Raw genomic sequence first — 18,860 nt, 5'->3', positions numbered from 1 at the left:
ATCTTCAAGTCTAACATATTGGTGAGGGTAACTGCTACTCACTAGTTGTTGGTGTAAACTACTAATAAGAGACGTTAGCCCCTAGCTAACGGGTCTGAACCTTTAGCCGAGCGGTTAGTGATGTCGCCTTGTTGTGCAGTACAACCCGTATCGAATCCCGCAACGGACAAGAAAATAACCGGTTACATTGGTGGCAGCGGTGGGATCCGGAAGTGTGCAGATCCTCAGAAGTCTCTTCGGGGCGCGGGAATAACAAAGCATGAGGGCGTGCTTCTGGGGAGGGTGATGACTGTAAACTACTAATAAGACACGTTAGTCCCTAGCTAACGGGTCTGACCCTTTAGCCGAGCGGTTAGTGATGTCGCCTTGTGGTGCAGTACACCTCGTATCGAATCCCGCACCGGGCAAGAAAATAACCAGTTACATTGGTTATGATCTGTATCGTCATCATCTTCGTCATAGCCATAGTTATCATGGAGAGTAAACGCGGCAGTTCCATTACCATCTCCAGTCAAAGGATCCTGTAAGGTTGTCTTGCATGTAGCAGCAACATCGCTTGAGCAACCTGGGCTGACACTGCCGGCAGCAATGGGTAGCTGCTCTTCACTAGTATTAGCAATGCTAACACTAGTGCTAGTGCAGGCAACAGCTTTTCGTCGCTCTTTAGTAATGTTAGTGTCATAAGTAGCCACCATGAAAAGGTTTGTTACCTTTGGCAGTTTTGCTAAAAACTTTCTGCGTTCTTCCTGCTTCCTGCTTTTTCAGCACCACTGGGGTAGCTTCGCTTCATTTTTCAACAGTCAGTATACCACACCAAGCAGTTTGTTTACACGAGATGGTTACTGTCTTCCTGAATCATTTCCACAGATGCACAGTAAGATCACGGAATAGTCCAAATGTAGGGAGGACTGAGGGGGCGAGGGCCCTGAGACACTCATGAATTAAGCATTCTGACGCCATTTTAGCATATGGATTTTTAGAAAGACTTAATTACAGGTTTTCTGCCAGTGACCCGTCATCAGTCTGGAGCAGTTTGAAAGACATTACCAACTACAGGAGACCACCCCCCCCCCACACTGCAGGGAACCATCAACTGGCTGATGACCTAAATGGGTTTTACTGCAGGTTTGAAAAGCAAACTTTCACACCCCTCCCCTTCTCCGGTCACAATACACAACTGACTGCACTCCCTGCCAGCCCCTCTCCCCTCCCCACTGAACCCTCACCCGCGCTCAGGATCTGTGTTGAGGACATGTGCCAGCTCTTCCAGAGACAGAAGATCAGGGAGGCACTGGGCCCAGATGGCGTGTCACCCTCCTGTCTTAAGGTCTGTGCTGACCAGCTGGCCCCCATTTTCACACTGATCTTCAACAGATCACTGGAGCTGTGTGAAGTCCCCTCCTGCTTCAAGCACTCCACTATCATCCCGGTCCCCAGGAAACCCCATATCACAGGACTACAGGCCAATTGCCCTAACGTCTGTGGTCATGAAATCCTTCACGAGACTGGTGTTGGCCCACCTAAAGAAAATCACTGGCCCCCTGCTCGACTCATCTGCAGTTTGCCTACCGAGCAAACAGGTCAGTGGATGATGCAGTCAACATGGGATTGCACTACATCTTCCAACACCTCGACTCCCCAGGGACATACGCAAGTGTCCTGTTTTCGGACTTCAGCTCAGCGTTGAACACGATCGCCCCAGATAACCTCCACTCCAAGCTCACCCAGGTCACTGTACCAACCCCCATCTACCAGTGGTATTAAAAACAGGAGGCAGCTGGTGTGGCTGGGGAAAATCACATCCAGCACCCGGACAATCGCTACTGGCATCCCCCAGGGATGTGTGCTCTCCCCTCTACTCTTCTTCTCTACACAAATGACTGCACCTCAGGTGACCCATCTGTGACTCCTGAAGTTTGTGGACAACACAGCCATCACTGGCCTTATCCGGGATGGTGATGAGTCTGCATATAGATGGGAGGTTGATCAGCTGGTCCTCTGGTGTGGCCATAACAACCTGGGGCTGAACACGCTCAAAACAGTGGCGATGACAGTGGACTTCAGGAGGAACCCGCCAACACTGCCCCCCCCCCACCATACTCAACAATACAGTGTCTACAGTGAAAACCTACAGATTTCTGGGTTTCACAATCTCCCAGGACCTAAGCTGGGCATTCGACATAGACACAATCATCAAAAAGGCCCAGCAGAGGATGTACTTTCTCCACCAGCTCAGGAAGCACAATCTGCCTCAGGAACTGTTGATCCAGTTCTACACTGTAACAGGACAGACTTGATAGTCTGTCCTCTGCACATCCATCACTGTCTGGTTTGGATCAGCCACCAAACAGGACAGGGACAGACTACAATGGACAGTTAAGTCTGCAGAGAAACTCATTGGTGCCAACCTGCCCTCCATTCAGGACTTATACACCTCCAGAGTCAGGAAACGGGCAGGCAACATCACTACAGACCCATCACACCCTGCAGTTGCTTCAACAGCTAGTTCTGAGCAACATGATGTATAACAATCACAAAGCATGATGTAGGAGTAGCGTTCCATGCTAATTATGGAGCTCTATAATGATCACACTGGATAATATTTCCCACGCATGACACATGACATATTCATGCCCATGAAGTATTAAAATGTATGTAACATTTGAGTAATAGATGGGGAACGTGCGCTGGTGTCTCTGTTAAGACCCTTTCACCAGATCAGGAGTGCTCGACCACGTAGCGGTAATGCTATGATATACTATCTATACAACTAAACACAGAAGACTCATGTATTTGCTCAAGAATTCCAAGTACTAAATCTGAGTGAATGCAATAGAACCATTTCTTCTGAATACCCAGTCGTCAGAAATTAATGGACTTACAATAGAATCACTCGGTAGTACCACTATGAAAGCAACAAGTGATATGTTATACGTTAATGACCGATCTGACAGGAAAGAGAAGGAAGGGAAATGTATGGATTTTTGCGTCGAGCTTTAATCATTCTGATAACATCCACCTGCTGATGGGTTTACCCAGTAATTGGTGGGAGACTTTTCCATAGATGTAACAAAAGATGGCACAATAGAAAAGAGGAAAAAATGATTGATCATCCTTAGAGTTCATTGGCTAAGGCCAATTGATTGATTAATTAATTACTCAATTAATTAATTAGTACCAACGTGATGCACTAAATGTGGGATCTGAGTATTTTTCAGAAGGCAAATGATCCTTTGTCAGATGCAAAGCCACATGCATAATCTCCTAGTCATGAAGAATGAACCAGAAAAAGTGACCTGGGGGCATCCCGGTAGCATAATGGTTTACAGTAGCGTAGCAGTCGTAGTGGACTACCGAGACGGGGGATCACCGGATCGAATCCCCATGTTATCGCTGGCTTGGTCGGGCGTCCCTACAGACACAATTGGCCGTGTCTGCGGGTGGGGAGCCAGATGTGGGTATGTGTCCTGGTCGCTGCACTAGTGCCTCCTCTGGTCGGTCAGTCAGGGCGCCTGTTTGGGGGGGCGGGGGGTAGCGTGATCCTCCCACGCGCTACGTCCCCCTGGTGAAACTCCTCACTGTCGGGTGAAAAGCGGCTGGTGACTCCACATGTATGGGAGGAGACGTGTGGTAGTCTGCAGCCCTCCCCGGATCAGCAGAAGGGGTGCAGCAGTGACCGGGATGGCTCAGAAGAGTGGGGTAATTGGCCAGATACAACTGGGGAGGAAAAAAAAGGGGGGGGGTGACCTGGTGGAAAAAAGGTTGACATTTAAACTCAACTCCACGCACATGTAGGCTAAATGACCAGCTAGCATAGATGCAGTTTGATCAGAAGCATGGATGTCTGCAGTGCTGGCACACAATGTTCTCGCTGGTTTAGATCCGGAGAGGGGCTTACTTTGAGAGGGAGCAGGGTTTTCACTAGCGTTGGTTGGACTAAAAGCTCACAAAGCAGTGCTGAAATGTGAATCTTGAGATTTAGGGCTGAAGTCGTGCTATCCCAAGAACTCTTATCGGGCGCTTGTGGTTGGGGCCGATGCCAGAGCAGGAAAGAACACCAGAAATGGATATGACGTGCCTCTGTTGAGATTATTTAGATGTCCCGGACCCAGTGCTTATGTTAGGATGACATAGCCGGTGGGAAAGTTGCTGAAGTTCAGAGAGCAAACTGAAGCGCATTTCAAAAATGCAGGCTGTGCCCAGTGCATTTCCAGCACCACACTACTAAACTGTTGGGAGGTTTATTTTGCAGATGCAGAGATTCTAGTATATAGATGCTTGCTTTTTTCCTTTCTAGTTGTTAATGCATTTTTTTATGCATTTGTTTTGTTGACAGTGTATTTGTGTTAAGAATGTGCATTTCTTTGCACGTGTGGGACATCTCAGTATCCAGTCGGATGACGCAGTATCGTCGAACCATGCCGAGACTTATTACCTTGAACTCGGCCGCCCCATACAGGGTTTAATCATGTTGTAATGTGACGAGCCAGACCACACCAGCAGGTAGTGAGGCTGGCACACATGCGGTGTAAAGAAAGAGAGGAAGAGTGGCATATCTATGGATACAGACACAGGAGATGGATATTAAGTGACATTTCCAGGCGTAGTGCCGATTCCCAGGGATCAGGTCTCCCAGATCTGATACGATACAAAAACATGTCATCAAAATGTCTGCTGTTTCCTCACCGACTTTCCTGTCATAAAAGGCACTGGCAGTTGGAAAACCGTTGTTATATTGAGTATACATTATATGGACCAAATACTCCTGACTCAGCCTAATTCAGCTCCCTCCATGGCTTCATTTCTGTCTTCTGTTCCAAGTGTTTAAATGGAAACTCTTGGGATGGTCAAAGGGCTTCTTTTCCCACAGTCAAACAGATTTTTAGGGCGTCCGGGTAGTGGCGGTTTATTCCGTTGCCTAGCCACACGGGGATCACCAGATCGATTCCCCGTGTTGCCTCCGGCTTGGTCGGGCGTCTCTACAGACACCCTCTACAGGTGTCTGTAGAGACGCCCCAATGCTTCCCACTCGTGTCTGCGGGTGGGAAGCCGGATGTGGGTATGTGTCCTGGTCACTGCACTGGCGCCTCCTCTGGTTGGTCGGAGTGCCTGTTCCGGGGGGGAGGGGGACCTGGGGGGGAATAGCATGATCCTCCCACGTGCTGCATCCCCCCTGGTGAAACTCTTCACTGTCAGGTGAAAAGAAGTGGCTGGTGACTCCACATGTATTAGAGGAGGCATGTGGTAGTCTGCAGCACTCCCCAGATCGGCAGAGGGGGTGGAGCAGCGACCGGGATGGCTCGGAAGAGTGGGGTAATTGGCTGGATACAATTGGGGAGAAAAGGGGGGGGGTGGATCTGTCACATGTTTGTCAGAATAACTTGTGCGTCCTGCTTCCGCTGTCTGTATTTTGGTCTTTCTTCAGACCTCATTATCGAAAAACCAGTTTTGTGGGCAGGAAAAATCAATTCAGGCCTGTAAAGATTTTTTCCCCCCCTGGGTATCCATCAATTATTGATCATTTAATTTTATCATCTTCCTATCGCCCTCATTTCTAGAGAGAACAGTTTTGCTCAATTGTGTCTTTTTGTTTCTCCCCCCCCCCCCATACAGCAGTGACAGCGCTGCTATGGCATCGGGTCCTCCAGACGTGATGGCCAATCAGGAAGCTGCCGAGGTGGCGGAAGAGTGCTCAGGTAAGGCTGACCAATCACAGTTGTTCTGCTCGGGGAAAGCTTTAAAGCACATAGATTGGTGTACTAATGAGTATTCAGAAGGTCTTTTTTCATGTCACGTTTCATGTGTTATTACAAACTTTGCTGCTTCACTTAAGTAGCTTCAACTTTATTGCTTTCCTGCTTGGAATAGACAGCTCACATGGCGGCCACCCACGCATCGAGCAAGACTTTGGAAAAGGGGCTTTGTTGCACTGCGAGAGCTGAACAATTTATTTTACGTAACTGTGTATCATGATTCTAGTCTGAACAAACATTTGAGTGTTGTGTAAAACATCCTATATACTGGATCAGGCTATCCAATTTACATTCTTCTGCTCCCCTCGTTGGAGGGCAGAAACCAGTTCCAGCCACTGAGTGTGTATGCCACAGCTTTTTCTTGTTTTTTTCACATCCACCTATTTGCACATTAACCTAACTAAAGCCTGAATGAACATATCGAGAAGTCATACTGGACCGAGGCGGATGCACAGGAGGGGCCAACAGCCGAATGTTTTTACCTCGACAATAGCGATGCTGTAATTATTAACGCATGTATTTGGCACAAATCATGGATAGACCCACCGATAAGACAGAGGGAAAGAGAGAGAGAGTATAGACATGCGCACTGTCTGCCCCTGACCGAGGCATGGCAAGAAGAACTGGAGTTGGTCCCCGGGTGCTTTACAGGCGGCTGCCCACTGCTCCTAGCTACACACTGCTCCTAGCTACACACTACTCCTAGCTCCTAGCTACACACTGCTGCTAGCTCCTAGCTACAAACTGCTCCTAGCTACACATTGAGCCTAGCTTCACACTGCTCCTAGCTTCACACTGCTCCTAGCTCCTAGCTACACACTACTCCTAGCTGCACACTGCTCCTAGCTCCTAGCTACACTCTGCTGCTAGCTTGACACTACTCCTAGTTCCTAGCTACTCTCTGCTTGTAGCTACACACTACTCCTAGCTACACACTGCTCCTAGCTCCTAGCTACACACTGCTGCTAGCTCCTAGCTACACATTGATCCTAGCTTCACACTGCTCCTAGGTTCACACTGCTCCTAGCTCCTAGCTACACACTGCTTCTAGCTGCACACTGCTCCTAGCTCCTAGCTACACACTGCTCCTAGCTGCACACTGCTCCTAGCTCCTAGCTACACACTGCTTCTAGCTGCACACTGCTCCTAGCTTCACACTGCTCCTAGCTACACACTGCTCCAAGCTTCACACTGCTCCTAGCTCCTAGCTACACATTGCTCCTAGTTGCACACTGCTCCTAGCTCCTAACTACACATTGCTCCTAGCTACAGACTGCTGCTAGCTTCACACTGCTCCTAGCTCCTACCTACATGCTGCTTCTAGCTGCACACTGCTCCTAGCTGCACACTGCTCCTAGCTTCACGCTGCTCCTAGCTTCACGCTGCTCCTAGCTCCTATTTACACACTGCTTCTAGCTGCACACTGCTCCTAGCTCCTAGCTTCACACTGCTCCTAGCTACACACTGCTCCTAGCTTCACGCTGCTCCTAGCTACACATTGCTCCTAGCTGCACACTGCTCCTAGCTTCACGCTGCTCCTAGCTACACATTGCTCCTAGCTGCACACTTCTCCTAGCTTCACGCTGCTCCTAGCTACACATTGCTCCTAGCTGCACACTGCTCCTAGCTCCTAACTACACATTGCTCCTAGCTACACAGTGCTCCTAGCTGCACACTGCTCCTAGCTACACACTGCTCCTAGCTGCACACTGCTCCTAGCTACACACTGCTCCTAGCGTCACACTGCTCCTATCTCCTAGCTACACACTGCTCCTAACTACACATTGCGCCTAGCTACACACTGCTCCTTGCGTCACACTGCTCCTATCTCCTAGCTACACACTGCTCATAACTACACATTGCTCCTAGCTACACACTGCTCCTAGCGTCACACTGCTCCTATCTCCTAGCTACACACTGCTCCTAACTGCACATTGCTCCTAGCTACACACTGCTCCTAGCTGCACACTGCTCCTAGCTACACACTGCTCCTAGCTTCACACTGCTCCTGTCTCCTAGCTACACACTGCTCCTAGCTACATGGCTGCCCACTGTTTCCAGTGTGTGCTTTAGGGTGGGTTAAATGCAGATGATTAATTTCCCCACAGGAATGAATAAAGTACACCTATAGTTCTCAGGGTTAGAATATTGAAATGTGATTTGGTGAGAAATGGTATGTTTACACACGAGATACAAAAAAAATGTTGAATACAAAAATGCATCAGCTTGGTTTCTGCTGTACCTCGAGTAGAACGGCCCTTGTATAGAGGGCCATACCCACACGTGGCCCTCTCTATATGTACTAGAAGTCAACAGAAGCAGCACTAGATGGTGGGTTTTCCTACCCCAAAGTAAAATCAGAGTAACTACATTTAGCTCACAACCCTCTTATGCAAATATTACAATAAAAACCGTCTCGTGTAGATTTAGAGACTTTCTAGCCGGCTGTCGTGACTCATGACACAGAAAGGTAAATTCCCAGTCTTTTTATTACACAAGATAAGGTTACGGATGGTCAACATAGATGCCTCATTTTTTTTACATTTCTCTACCTAGGGAGAAGGCGGTAGGGATGTATAATCTGAGAACTAGGTGGGGTGGTACCACACGGACAAAGAGTCAGCAACACAACTTCAGCAAGAATGTACAAGTGCGTTCCTCTTCGCTGTATGCTGTTTGTTCTGTCCCCAGTCCGCATGCGGAGATGGGCAAAGATACTTCGTAATGTAGAGGAGCTCAAGCAGGAGTCGTGACAACTTTCTCTTTCGGCTACACAACGTGCACCATTTATTCCTTCCACCATTACAACAACAACAAAAAACCCGCGCAGCGGAAGTGTACCACTGTAAACCCGCACCGAGAAAACTGCAGCTGTAAACTAACGTTCCTACCAGCTCAATAAGGGGAATTGTGTATCCCTATAACCACTACACACATCCCCCCAGAATTTGCCTTAATACGAAAAGTCAGTGTGGCGAGGGGGGCGGATCTCTCTGCCCCCATGGCTCCGCTGAACAGGAGCTGGGGGCTGGTTAACCGCAGGCAAAGCAGCAGAGTCCTCACAGCTGGACCGGGGAAAGGGAGGGGCTGGCGAAGCAGGGGGCGGCTCGCCAGGGGAGGGGGGCAGGGCCGGGGGGCGCCCCCGCCGTGGGGGCAGGGCGAGACCAACAGGGCGGTCTAAGTCCAGGTGAGCCTTGTCCCTCTCTGCAGACCAGTCCACGGCGTGTTTGGGGGCTGTGCCCTTCAGAGCCTCATATAGGGGCCGGAGGAGATCGGCAGCCCGGGGGATGAACCGGTGGTAGAAGGACACCATGCCAATGAACTCCCGGAGGGACTGGGCCATGTGTGGGCGTGGAAAGTCTGCAACGGCCTCCACCTTAGATGGAAGGGGGGCCGCCCCGTCCTTGGTGACCCGGTGGCCCAGGAAGTCGATGGTGCTCAGACCGAACTGACATTTGGCCGGGTTAACTATCAACCCGTGCAGGCTGAGCCTCTCGAAAAGGGCTCTGAGGTGGGACAAGTGCTCGGACACGGAGGCGCTAGCGACCAGGATGTCATCCAGGTACACAAAGAGGAAAGGCAGGCCCCGCAACACTGAGTCCATGAGGCGTTGGAAGGACTGCGCGGCGTTCTTGAGCCCAAACGGCATGCGCAGGAACTCGAACAGTCCGAACGGAGTTGTCACAGCCGTTTTGGGGACATCAGTGGGATGGACGGGCACCTGGTGGTATCTACTGACGAGGTCCACCTTGGAAAAGATCACTTTCCAAGCCAGGTGGACGGAGAAATCTTGGATGTGAGAAAACAGCAGCTGTAAACCAATGTTCCTACTAGCTCAATAAGGGGAATTATGTATCCCCATAACCACTACAGTAACATGTTTTACAACATGAATACATGTTTGTCAAACGTATCAAAACAAACTGCAATGTATGAAAAAAGAATTCATTTAAAACGTATGTATTTTGTATATGAAATACCCAAAAAAATATACAGTGTGTGGAGTGTTAGAATTTCTGCAAAGACCACTTCTTCAGAAGAAAGATGCTTAAATCAGTCTGTGTTATGAGCAAAACTGAAGGTAACCGATAGTGCGAAAGGTTTTCCTTAAAAATGTAGGTCTACATCATTTTAGCCAACAATCTGCAGGGCTGTTGTCTCCCATTAGTGGAGTATGGTAGGGTCAGCTGAGCTTGGTAGGGTCAGCTGAGCATGGTAGGGTCTGACAATGAGTCAGAATCAGAAACATATTTGTTGCCAAGTAGTCCAAGAACATGCAAGAAATTTGACTATGCATGTTGGTGCAAGAGGGAAAAAGTTCAAAGGATGATAAAATATATATACACAAGATAAAATGAAAATGAAAACCGGTGCAATAATGTGGAAATGCTGGGGATATGTCAAGTTCTCTATTTACAAAATGTTAAATGAGAATTTTAAATAAGTTATTTACAGAATGAGAAGTTGTTGTAGAATAAGTTATTTACAGGGTAGTGGGGGCCTTATGCAAAATTGTCCTTGTGTAGAGGGCTCAATAGGGCAGATAGCTATATTGCACTGTGTTTATGCATGCGAGCGTGTGTGCATGTGTGTAGGTGTTTGTTGTGTCATGGTGTGGAGGGAGAGTCAAAGGGGGTGGGGGGCATAGTGTCAGTATCTGTGGGTGTCTGGGGGCTTGTTGGAAAGGCCTACTGCTGTGGGAAAGAAGCTATGTTTTTGGTGCAAGGTTCTGGTTTGTATAGACCTTCGCCTCTTGCCAGAGGGGAGTGTTTTGAAAAGACAATGGCCTGGGTGGGAGGGGTCGACCATGATCTTTCCTGCTCGCCTCAGTGTCCCTGAGGCGTACAGGTCCTGGAGGAATGGCAGATTGCAGACAATCACCCTCTCAGCAGAGCAAATGATATGCTGCAGTCTGACCTTGTCCTTGGAAGTGGCAGCAGTGTACCAGATAGTGATGGAGGAAGTGAGGGTGGACTCAATGATGGTGGTGTAAAAGTGCACCATCATTGGCTTTGGCAGGTGAACTTCTTCAGCTGCGGCAGGAGGTGCAACCTCTGCTATGCGTTCTTGGTGAGGGAGCTGATGTTCAGTTCCCACTTGAGGGCCTGGGTGAAGATGGTGTCCAGGAAGCGGAAGGATTCCACAGTGTCGACTGGGAAGCCACACGGGGTGATGGAGGTGGGTGGGGCTGGGTTCTTTCTGTAGTCCACAATCATCTCCACTGTCTTTAGAGTATTGAGCTCTAAGTTGTTTTGATCGCACCAGGACACCAGATATTCAATTTCCCACCTGTAGGTGGACTCATCCACACCAGAGATGAGCCCAATTGGGGGGGGGGGGGTGTCAGAAAACTTCAGGAGCTTGACAGACTGGTGACTGGAGGTGCAGCTGTTTGTATACAGGGAGAAGAATAGAGGGGAAAGGACACAGCTTTGAGGGAAATCGGTGCTGATGGACTGGGAGTCAAAGACGTGTTTCCCTAGCTTCACATGCTGCTTCTTGTCAGATAGGAAGTCGATGAGCCACCTGCAGGTGGAGACAGGCACGTGCAGCTGGGAGAGCTTGTCCTGCATCAGATCTGGGATGATGGTGTTGAAGGCGGAGCTGAAATCCACAAACAGGATCCTGGCATAGGTTCCTGCAGAGTCCAGATGCTGGAGGGTGAACTGGTGCACCATGTTTCCTGCAGCATCCACAAACCTGTTGACACTGTAGGTGAACGGCAGGGGGTCCAGGAGTGGGTCAGTGATGGTTTTAAGGTGGGACAGTATAAGGTGCTCCGAAGACTTCGTTACCACAGAAGTTAGAAGTCTGTAGTCATTGAGTCCTGTAGTCCTTGTTTTTTTTGGGGGGGGGTGATGGTGGAGGTCTTGCACCAGGCTGGTACGTGACATGTCTTTAGTGAGGTGTTAACTGAAGTCAGCAGATTAGAACAGTGCTTCAGGGTGGAGGGACAGACAGAGTCTGGCCCAGCTGCTTTGCAGGGGTTCTGTCTTTTGAACAAGCTGTTAACGTCCCTCTCCAGGATAGTTGTCGTTGGGGTAGGGGAGGAGCTGCCCTTTAATGTGAGCAGTTGTGAAGAGGCCCAGGCCCCTGCTGAGGCAGGGGAGGAGGAGCTGGTGGTCTGGAGCTGGTGGCTAGTGTCAAAGGGGATGGTGTCAGGACTGTCCCATTGTCTTTCAAATTGACAATAGTACTCCTTCAGATCGTTGGCCGGGCGCAAGTCGTTAGTAGAGTGGGGGGGCTTTTGGTTTGTAGTTGGTGATCTGTCTGAGGCCCCTCCAGACAGAGGCCGAGTTGTATTCTGAAAAATGTTGTTGAAGTTTCTCAGAGTACAGTTGTTTATCATCTCTCACCACCTTGTTAAACCTGTATTTAGGCTCTTTAAACTGGACCTTGTCCCCACTCCTAAACGTTTCCTCCTTTTCCAACCTAAGCTGTCTGAATTAAGAATCAGAATCATTTCTATTTGGCCATGTGTGTTTGCACATAGATGGAATTTGACTCCGGTTTAGTGCCTCTCAGTGTCCTTGCATAGAATAACACACAGCTGTCCTCACAGAAGCTGATTTAAGACGTCACAGCCTCAGTGTACTCATCCAGACTGTTGGTGGCAGACCTGACAACATCCCAGTCAGCATGTTCCAAGCACGCACCAAGATCCTCCATATCGTTACAGGTCCACTTCTTAGATTTCCTCACAACAGGTTTAGAGGGTTTTAATTTCTGCCTGTGTGCAGGAATCAAGTGGACTACGACGTGGTCGGTGTCCCAGTGCAGCACAGGGGACTGGGTGATAGGCAGTGTTGATTGTATAGCGTAACAGTGATCTGAAAGTGTTCTCCTCTCTGGTCAGGCATTTAATCAGCTGACAGTATTTAGGTGGTTCATGGCTGAGATTCCCTTTGTTAAAGTCGCCCTGGACAATAAAGGAAGAGTCCGGGTTCGTCTGCTGCACACACACAGTATCTAGTCGGTGAGCAGGCGCTGGGCCTCCTGCACGTCGGCCTGCGGTGGAATGTAAACACCGGCCAGAGTGAATGAAGCGAAGTCATGGGGGAAGTGGAAGAGTTTAGAGTTATGAAAAAAGTTTCCAGAACAGGAGAACCGCGCTGCAGAATTACTGTCACTTCTTTACACCAGCCACTGTTAATATAAAAACAAATACTCCCACCTTTCATTTTGCCAGACGGCTCTGTGTCGTGAACAGCTGGAAGACTGCCAGCTGCAGCACAGAATCCGATATTGATCCACACAGCCGGGGTTTCCGTGAAGCACAAAATGCAAGATGAAGAAGAGTATCTATTTTCCCCCACCAGCTGATTAAGTTCATCTAGTTTGTTGCTCTGTGATCACATGTTAGAGAGAAATATTCCTCTATTCCGTTGCCTACCAACACTGGGATCCCAGTTCGAGTCCCCGTGTTGCCTCCGGCTTGGTCGGGCGTCCCTACAGACACAATTGGCTGTGTCTGCGGGTGGGAAGCCGGATGTGGGTATGTATCCTGGTCGCTGTACTAGCGCCTCCTCTGGTCGGTCAGGGTGCCTGTTCAGGAGACAGGGGGAACTGGGGGGAACAGCGTGATCCTCCCACGCGCTATGTCCCCCTGGTGAAACTCCTCACTGTCAGGTTAAAAGAAGCAGCTGGTGACTCCACATGTATCGGAGGAGGCATGTGGTAGTCTGCAGCCCTCCCCGGATCAGCAAAGGGGGTGGAGCAGAGACCGGGACAGTGTGGAAGAGTGGGGTAATTGGCCATGTACAATTGGGGAGAAAGGGGGGTTAAATAAATAAATAAAGAGAGAAATATTGCTGGCAACGGAGTGCATAGTCCACTCCACATCTGTGGAGATGCACGAGCGCATCAGCATGTTTCCCTCTACACCAGCGGTCGGGAACCTATGGCTCGCGAGCCATATATGGCTCTTCTGGTGACGGCATATGGCTCCCAGACAATTTTGAGTTGAAAAAAATTAAAATAAAAAAAAAATCAGTTTGGAACTGATTTTAAAATACTTGTGATATTTCTTAATAATACTGTGTCATTTTAAAGTAAACAGAAATTAGTTTTGAAGATAAATTTCACGGGTCACGGGTCACCCGTGGGTCGGGTCGGGAACCAATGGCTCGCGAGCATGTCCGGGTCATTGTAAAGGTGAAGAAATCAATTTTATCAGATAGCCACCTAGTTTATCCGCTTCAACCCTTGTAACGGAAAAGATGGCGAAAAGAAAAAAGACGATGATTACCGTGCATTCCAGGCTGCGTGCACAGAGGAATTTGCATTTGTGGAGAGAGCAGGATCTGCGGTATGTCTAATATGCAATGATAAAATTGCATCGATGAAACGGTCAAATATAAAGCGGCACTTCGATACACACCATGCTTCATTTGCATCGAAATCTCCAGCGGGGGACAGCAGGAAAAGGGCATGCGAGGAGCTACAGCGGAGAGTGCAGACGAGTCAGCAGCAACTACGTGTGTGGACCAAGCAAGGTGACGGGAATTCCGCTAGCTTTGCGGCTACTTTGGCAATAGTAAGGAATGGAAAGTCATTCACAGATGGTGAGTATGCCAAAACATTCATGCTTGATGTGGCCAATGAACTGTTTGATGACTTCCCAAATAAAGACAAGATAATCAAACGAATAAAAGACATGCCCCTGTCAGCAAGAACTGTGCACGATCGTAGCATCATGATGGCAAATCAAGTCGAGGAAACACAAATTAAGGACATAAACGCCGGGACATACTTTTCTCTCGCGTTAGATGAGTCAACAGACGTTAGCCATCTATCTCAGTGCAGTATCATTGCCAGGTATGCTGCAGGTGACACACTGCGTGAGGAAAGCTTGGCTGTTTTGCCAATGAAAGGGACAACAAGAGGAGAGGATTTATTCACGTCTTTCATGGAGTTTGCTAAAGAAAAAAAACTACCGATGGATAAACTTATTTCTGTCTGTACTGATGGTGCACCCTGTATGTTGGGGAAGAACAAAGGATTCGTAGCGCTTCTCCGTGAACATGAAAAGAGAGCCATCCTAAGTTTTCATTGCATCCTGCACCAGGAGGCGCTTTGCGCTCAGACGTGTGGCCAGGAGCTTGGCGAGGTGATGTCTCTGGTCATTCGAGTGGTCAACTTTATTGTTGCCCGAGCTTTAAATGATCGCCAGTTTAAAGCTCTGTTAGAAGAAGTTGGGAATCATTATCCCGGTCTGCTTTTACACAGCAACGTGCGTTGGTTGTCAAGGGGGAAGGTGCTCAGCCGTTTTGCAGCTTGCCTGAGTGAAATCCGGACTTTTCTTGAAATGAAAGGCGTCAGGCATCCTGAGCTAGACAACACTGACTGGCTCCTGCAGTTTCACTATCTCGTGGACATAACTGGCCATCTGAACCAGCTCAATGTGAAAATGCAAGGTATTGGAAATACAATCTCATCCCTTCAACAAGCAGTGTTTGCATTTGAAAGTAAGCTGGAAGTCTTTCTCAGGGACATTGAAACAGGTCGTCTTCTGCACTTTGAAAGACTGCAACAATTTAGAGATGCATGCTTAGCAAGTGACTCCACTCAACATCTGGATCTCCAGCAGCTAGCTGGCTTTACGTCCAATCTCCTGCAGTCATTCAAAGCACGTTTTGGAGAATTTCGTGCGCGCACTGGTCTTTTCAAGTTCATCACGCATCCACATGAGTGTGCAGTGGACAAAATCGACCTGACATGCATCCCCGGGGTCTCTATCGGAGACTTTGAGCTGGAAGTTGCTGACCTGAAGGCATCAGACATGTGGATGAGTAAGTTCAAGTCACTTAATGGAGAGTTGGAAAGTCTTGTGCGACAGCGAGCAGAGCTGGCGAGGGAACACAAATGGACAGAAATGAAAAATCTTCAACATGAAGACCAGCTGATTCTTAAAACTTGGAACGAGCTTCCTGTGACATACCACACAATGCAGCGTGTGAGTATTGCCGTATTGACCATGTTTGGCTCTACATATGCATGTGAGCAGTCATTCTCGCATATGAGGAACATTAAGACCAACCTACGCTCACGTTTAACTGATGGAAGCCTCAACGCCTGCATGAAGCTCAACCTCACCACGTATGAACCAGACTACAAGGCCATCAGCAAAACCATGCAGCACCAGAAGTCGCATTAAAAGTAAGACATATTTAATTTATTATACGTTAAAAATACTATATGGCTCTCAATGAAATATATTTAGAAATATTTGGCTTTTATGGCTCTCCCAGTCAAAAAGGTTCCTGACCCCTGCTCTACACCGACGTTCCCACTCATGAACAGAGGTGAGCGCACCTTTGACCAAAATGACCAGAAATTCCACAGATGGGATGAGAAAGTTGGGGAATAAATCTGTAGAAGTAGGTTCCCAGCTCCAGGCAGGGCTGTGGTCCCTGGACCCACAGGACGCAGCAGACCAAGCTCTCCCAGCCGATCCAGCGCCAGCTCTCCCAGCCATCAAATGAAGACAAAGTTAGACGTGGACAAGTACACTGCATGGACGGTACTGGGTGAGGCCGCCGCAAACGTGAATTCGTGCCGCCGTCTTCCCACACCGGTACTGGGTGAGGCCGCCGCAAACGTGAACTTGCGCCACTGTCTTCCCACACCGGTACTGGGTGAGCATTAGCCCCAAGGGCAGTAGCAGCTCTGTTAGCAAGAAATACACCTAGTGTACCTTCAAAAGTTACGACGCAACATCAGTGCTTTTGACTCTCGTTCAAGATTTGGTACTTGGTCAAACCTCCAGCGTCACAGATTCTACGAGCCGACATGTCTAGCTAATTTTACACCTGGTAACTGAGTAAAATATCCAGCCAGCCGGGTAATCTCTGGTGGTGCCAGGTAGATGGTTCTACGTTGTAATTGGATCAGCAGTGTGTTCTCTGCCCTACAGACGGATCGGAGTCTTAATATAGAAGTATCAAAGCTACTACGTCTCTCCCTCCCTCACCTTGGTTCCTAGTTCTTTTTTTGTTTTCTGTTTTGGTAATTCTGTTCACACCCCCCTTTAAAAGGATCCCTGACAGCTTTTGGACCATAATAGACCCCTTATATAATAATTTTATATGCCCCAAGTTTAATGAAATGAAAAACATTTAAACTGGTAATGTTAACATCATCCATTATGGTAATAAAGTTCGGAAACCCCAAAACACGCCGCACCAGAAGTTGGTCCACCCCAAGGATCAGGTCCCTGCCGGGAGGATTGCCGTGACTTGTATGGAAAACCAGAGAGATGCTGGCCAAGAGGATGGCACAACACAGGAGAGCTAACAGGTCAGACCAGGACTCCACAGTCTACACCATCTACACAGTCTACACCATCTGTAGGCCAGTGGCCACTCTTTCGAGGATGACGAGGCGCACATCCTTGATAGGGAGGAACGCCGGTTTGAACGGGGAGTCAAAGAGGCCATCTCTGTGAAGAGGGAGCGACCATCCCTGAACCGAGGGGGGAGAAGTAGGAGTACAGCTGTCACCATCTTACAATGCTGTGATTGCAAACATTCCCCAATCCTCTGAGTAGTGCACATGACCATTGTAACTCTAGTTGATGGTCACGCCCGTATTTGCATATGAAACCGGTTGTTGGTTGGGGTCGTCATGCAGCTGTATTGTTTATAAGGGCGGGATACCTGCAGTCAGTCGAGACTCAAGAGGTCACTTAGGGCCCAGACACATCAACCCGACCAGCGGTGACGAAGGCCGACTGTTGCTTCGCTCACATCGCCTGCCGTCTGGGCCAAAAAGCAGCACTTGAACACTCCGCAAAGACTACCGCAGACGGCCCTGATTTGCTAGCTTAGCACTGATTCTCTAAGCTGAACAGCCAATCAGAGTGATCTCGCTCACCGACGAGCTCCGCCGCTTCAACATGCTGAGTCGGCCGAAAAGCTGCCGACGGGGGTCCGACTAGTGCCGACGGTGAGGGACACACCGACGGGCCGTCGGCCTGGTGTGTCAGGGCCTTTAGTTGAGCGATGAAACGTTTCTCTCAATAAATGTTGTGTCCAGACACCCTGGACAGGCCGCTAGTCCATCACAGGGCCGACACACACACACACACACACACACACACACACACACTCCGCCTTAGTGTCTTACTCCTTTGACTCATAATGCCCCCCCTACTCCTACCTTGCTCCCTCCCTCTTGAATCCAGTCCATTGTTCTCCTGTCGAAGGTCGCCGTCCTCCCATTGTGTGTGTGAGGTTTGGTACTTGGCTTTAATACACAACTTATGAGAGGATCCGTCATCTGTTTGTAACTGTGTGTGTGTGTCTGTCTACATGCACGTTTCTGAGTCATTTGACTGAGTCTTGGGGGGAGTAGGGGGGTGTATTTGTGTTTCTACAGTGACATCTACTATGTCTGTAGATTTATACTGACCTTTTAACGAGGCCGCGGCGGTTATAAACGCCCAGAACCTGGAGACCTTTAGCTTAATGGTGCATTATCCCCGAAATAACTCAATCTTCATGCTAATGAATGGCACCGCCAACCGACATTTCCCCCCCGATTTCCTTTCTTCTCGGCATTGAGGGGAGGCTTCAGAGACCCGATCCCACCCCTCCGTGTAAACCAACCCAGATGCGGCTCCTGGAGGGGGTGGATGGCGGGGCCTCTCATAAGGGTGGTCCATCCTGAAGGATCGCTGTCGGCAGGTATTTGGGAAGCAAGCGGCTTTGCCGAAGTTAGGCCTCCCACGCACACTTCTGATGAAACGGTAGTCTAAACAGAGACCTGAAGTCCTCCACGTGTTCCTCAGAAAACTGTTTAGACAGGACTGACAACCATGAAGTGATGTGGGGCGAGTTTCAGGTCTGAGAAAGTGATGCGGGCTTCGGGCTGCTCTGGCGCTCTCGTAGAATGTACGGATGGCTTGAATCATCAGTTTGGATGGGACGCGGGTGACCTTTGACCTTATGTGACGTCAAAGGGAAGTTGATGGAAAACGGGTTTCGTCAACATTTTAGATGTATAATTAACCCAGCAAGACTCACTGTCCTCAGGACCGATGGCATTGCGGAGGACTATTTCCAGTACCGACCCGTCACGTGTGGCTTCCATTGGAATCGGTCTGAT

General features: G+C 49.0%; 1 protein-coding gene across 4 annotated transcripts in view; it reads left to right on the top strand.

Moving 5' to 3' along the window:
- The window catches only part of zgc:66433 (uncharacterized protein LOC321250 homolog), a 96,455-nt gene that overhangs the window by 37,357 nt on the left and 40,238 nt on the right, over nt 1-18,860 (top strand). For all 4 annotated transcript variants that reach the window (XM_056300357.1, XM_056300274.1, XM_056300438.1 and 1 more), the window contains exon 2: nt 5,614-5,696. In XM_056300357.1, the coding sequence (XP_056156332.1) occupies nt 5,614-5,696 (83 nt within the window). The remainder of the gene's footprint in view (nt 1-5,613; nt 5,697-18,860) is intronic.

This window comes from Lampris incognitus, chromosome 1, assembly GCF_029633865.1.
Source record: "Lampris incognitus isolate fLamInc1 chromosome 1, fLamInc1.hap2, whole genome shotgun sequence".
Classification (NCBI taxonomy): domain Eukaryota; kingdom Metazoa; phylum Chordata; class Actinopteri; order Lampriformes; family Lampridae; genus Lampris; species Lampris incognitus.
The sequence above is the reverse complement of the archived record's forward strand: the minus strand, read 5'-3'. Positions and strand labels throughout refer to the sequence as shown.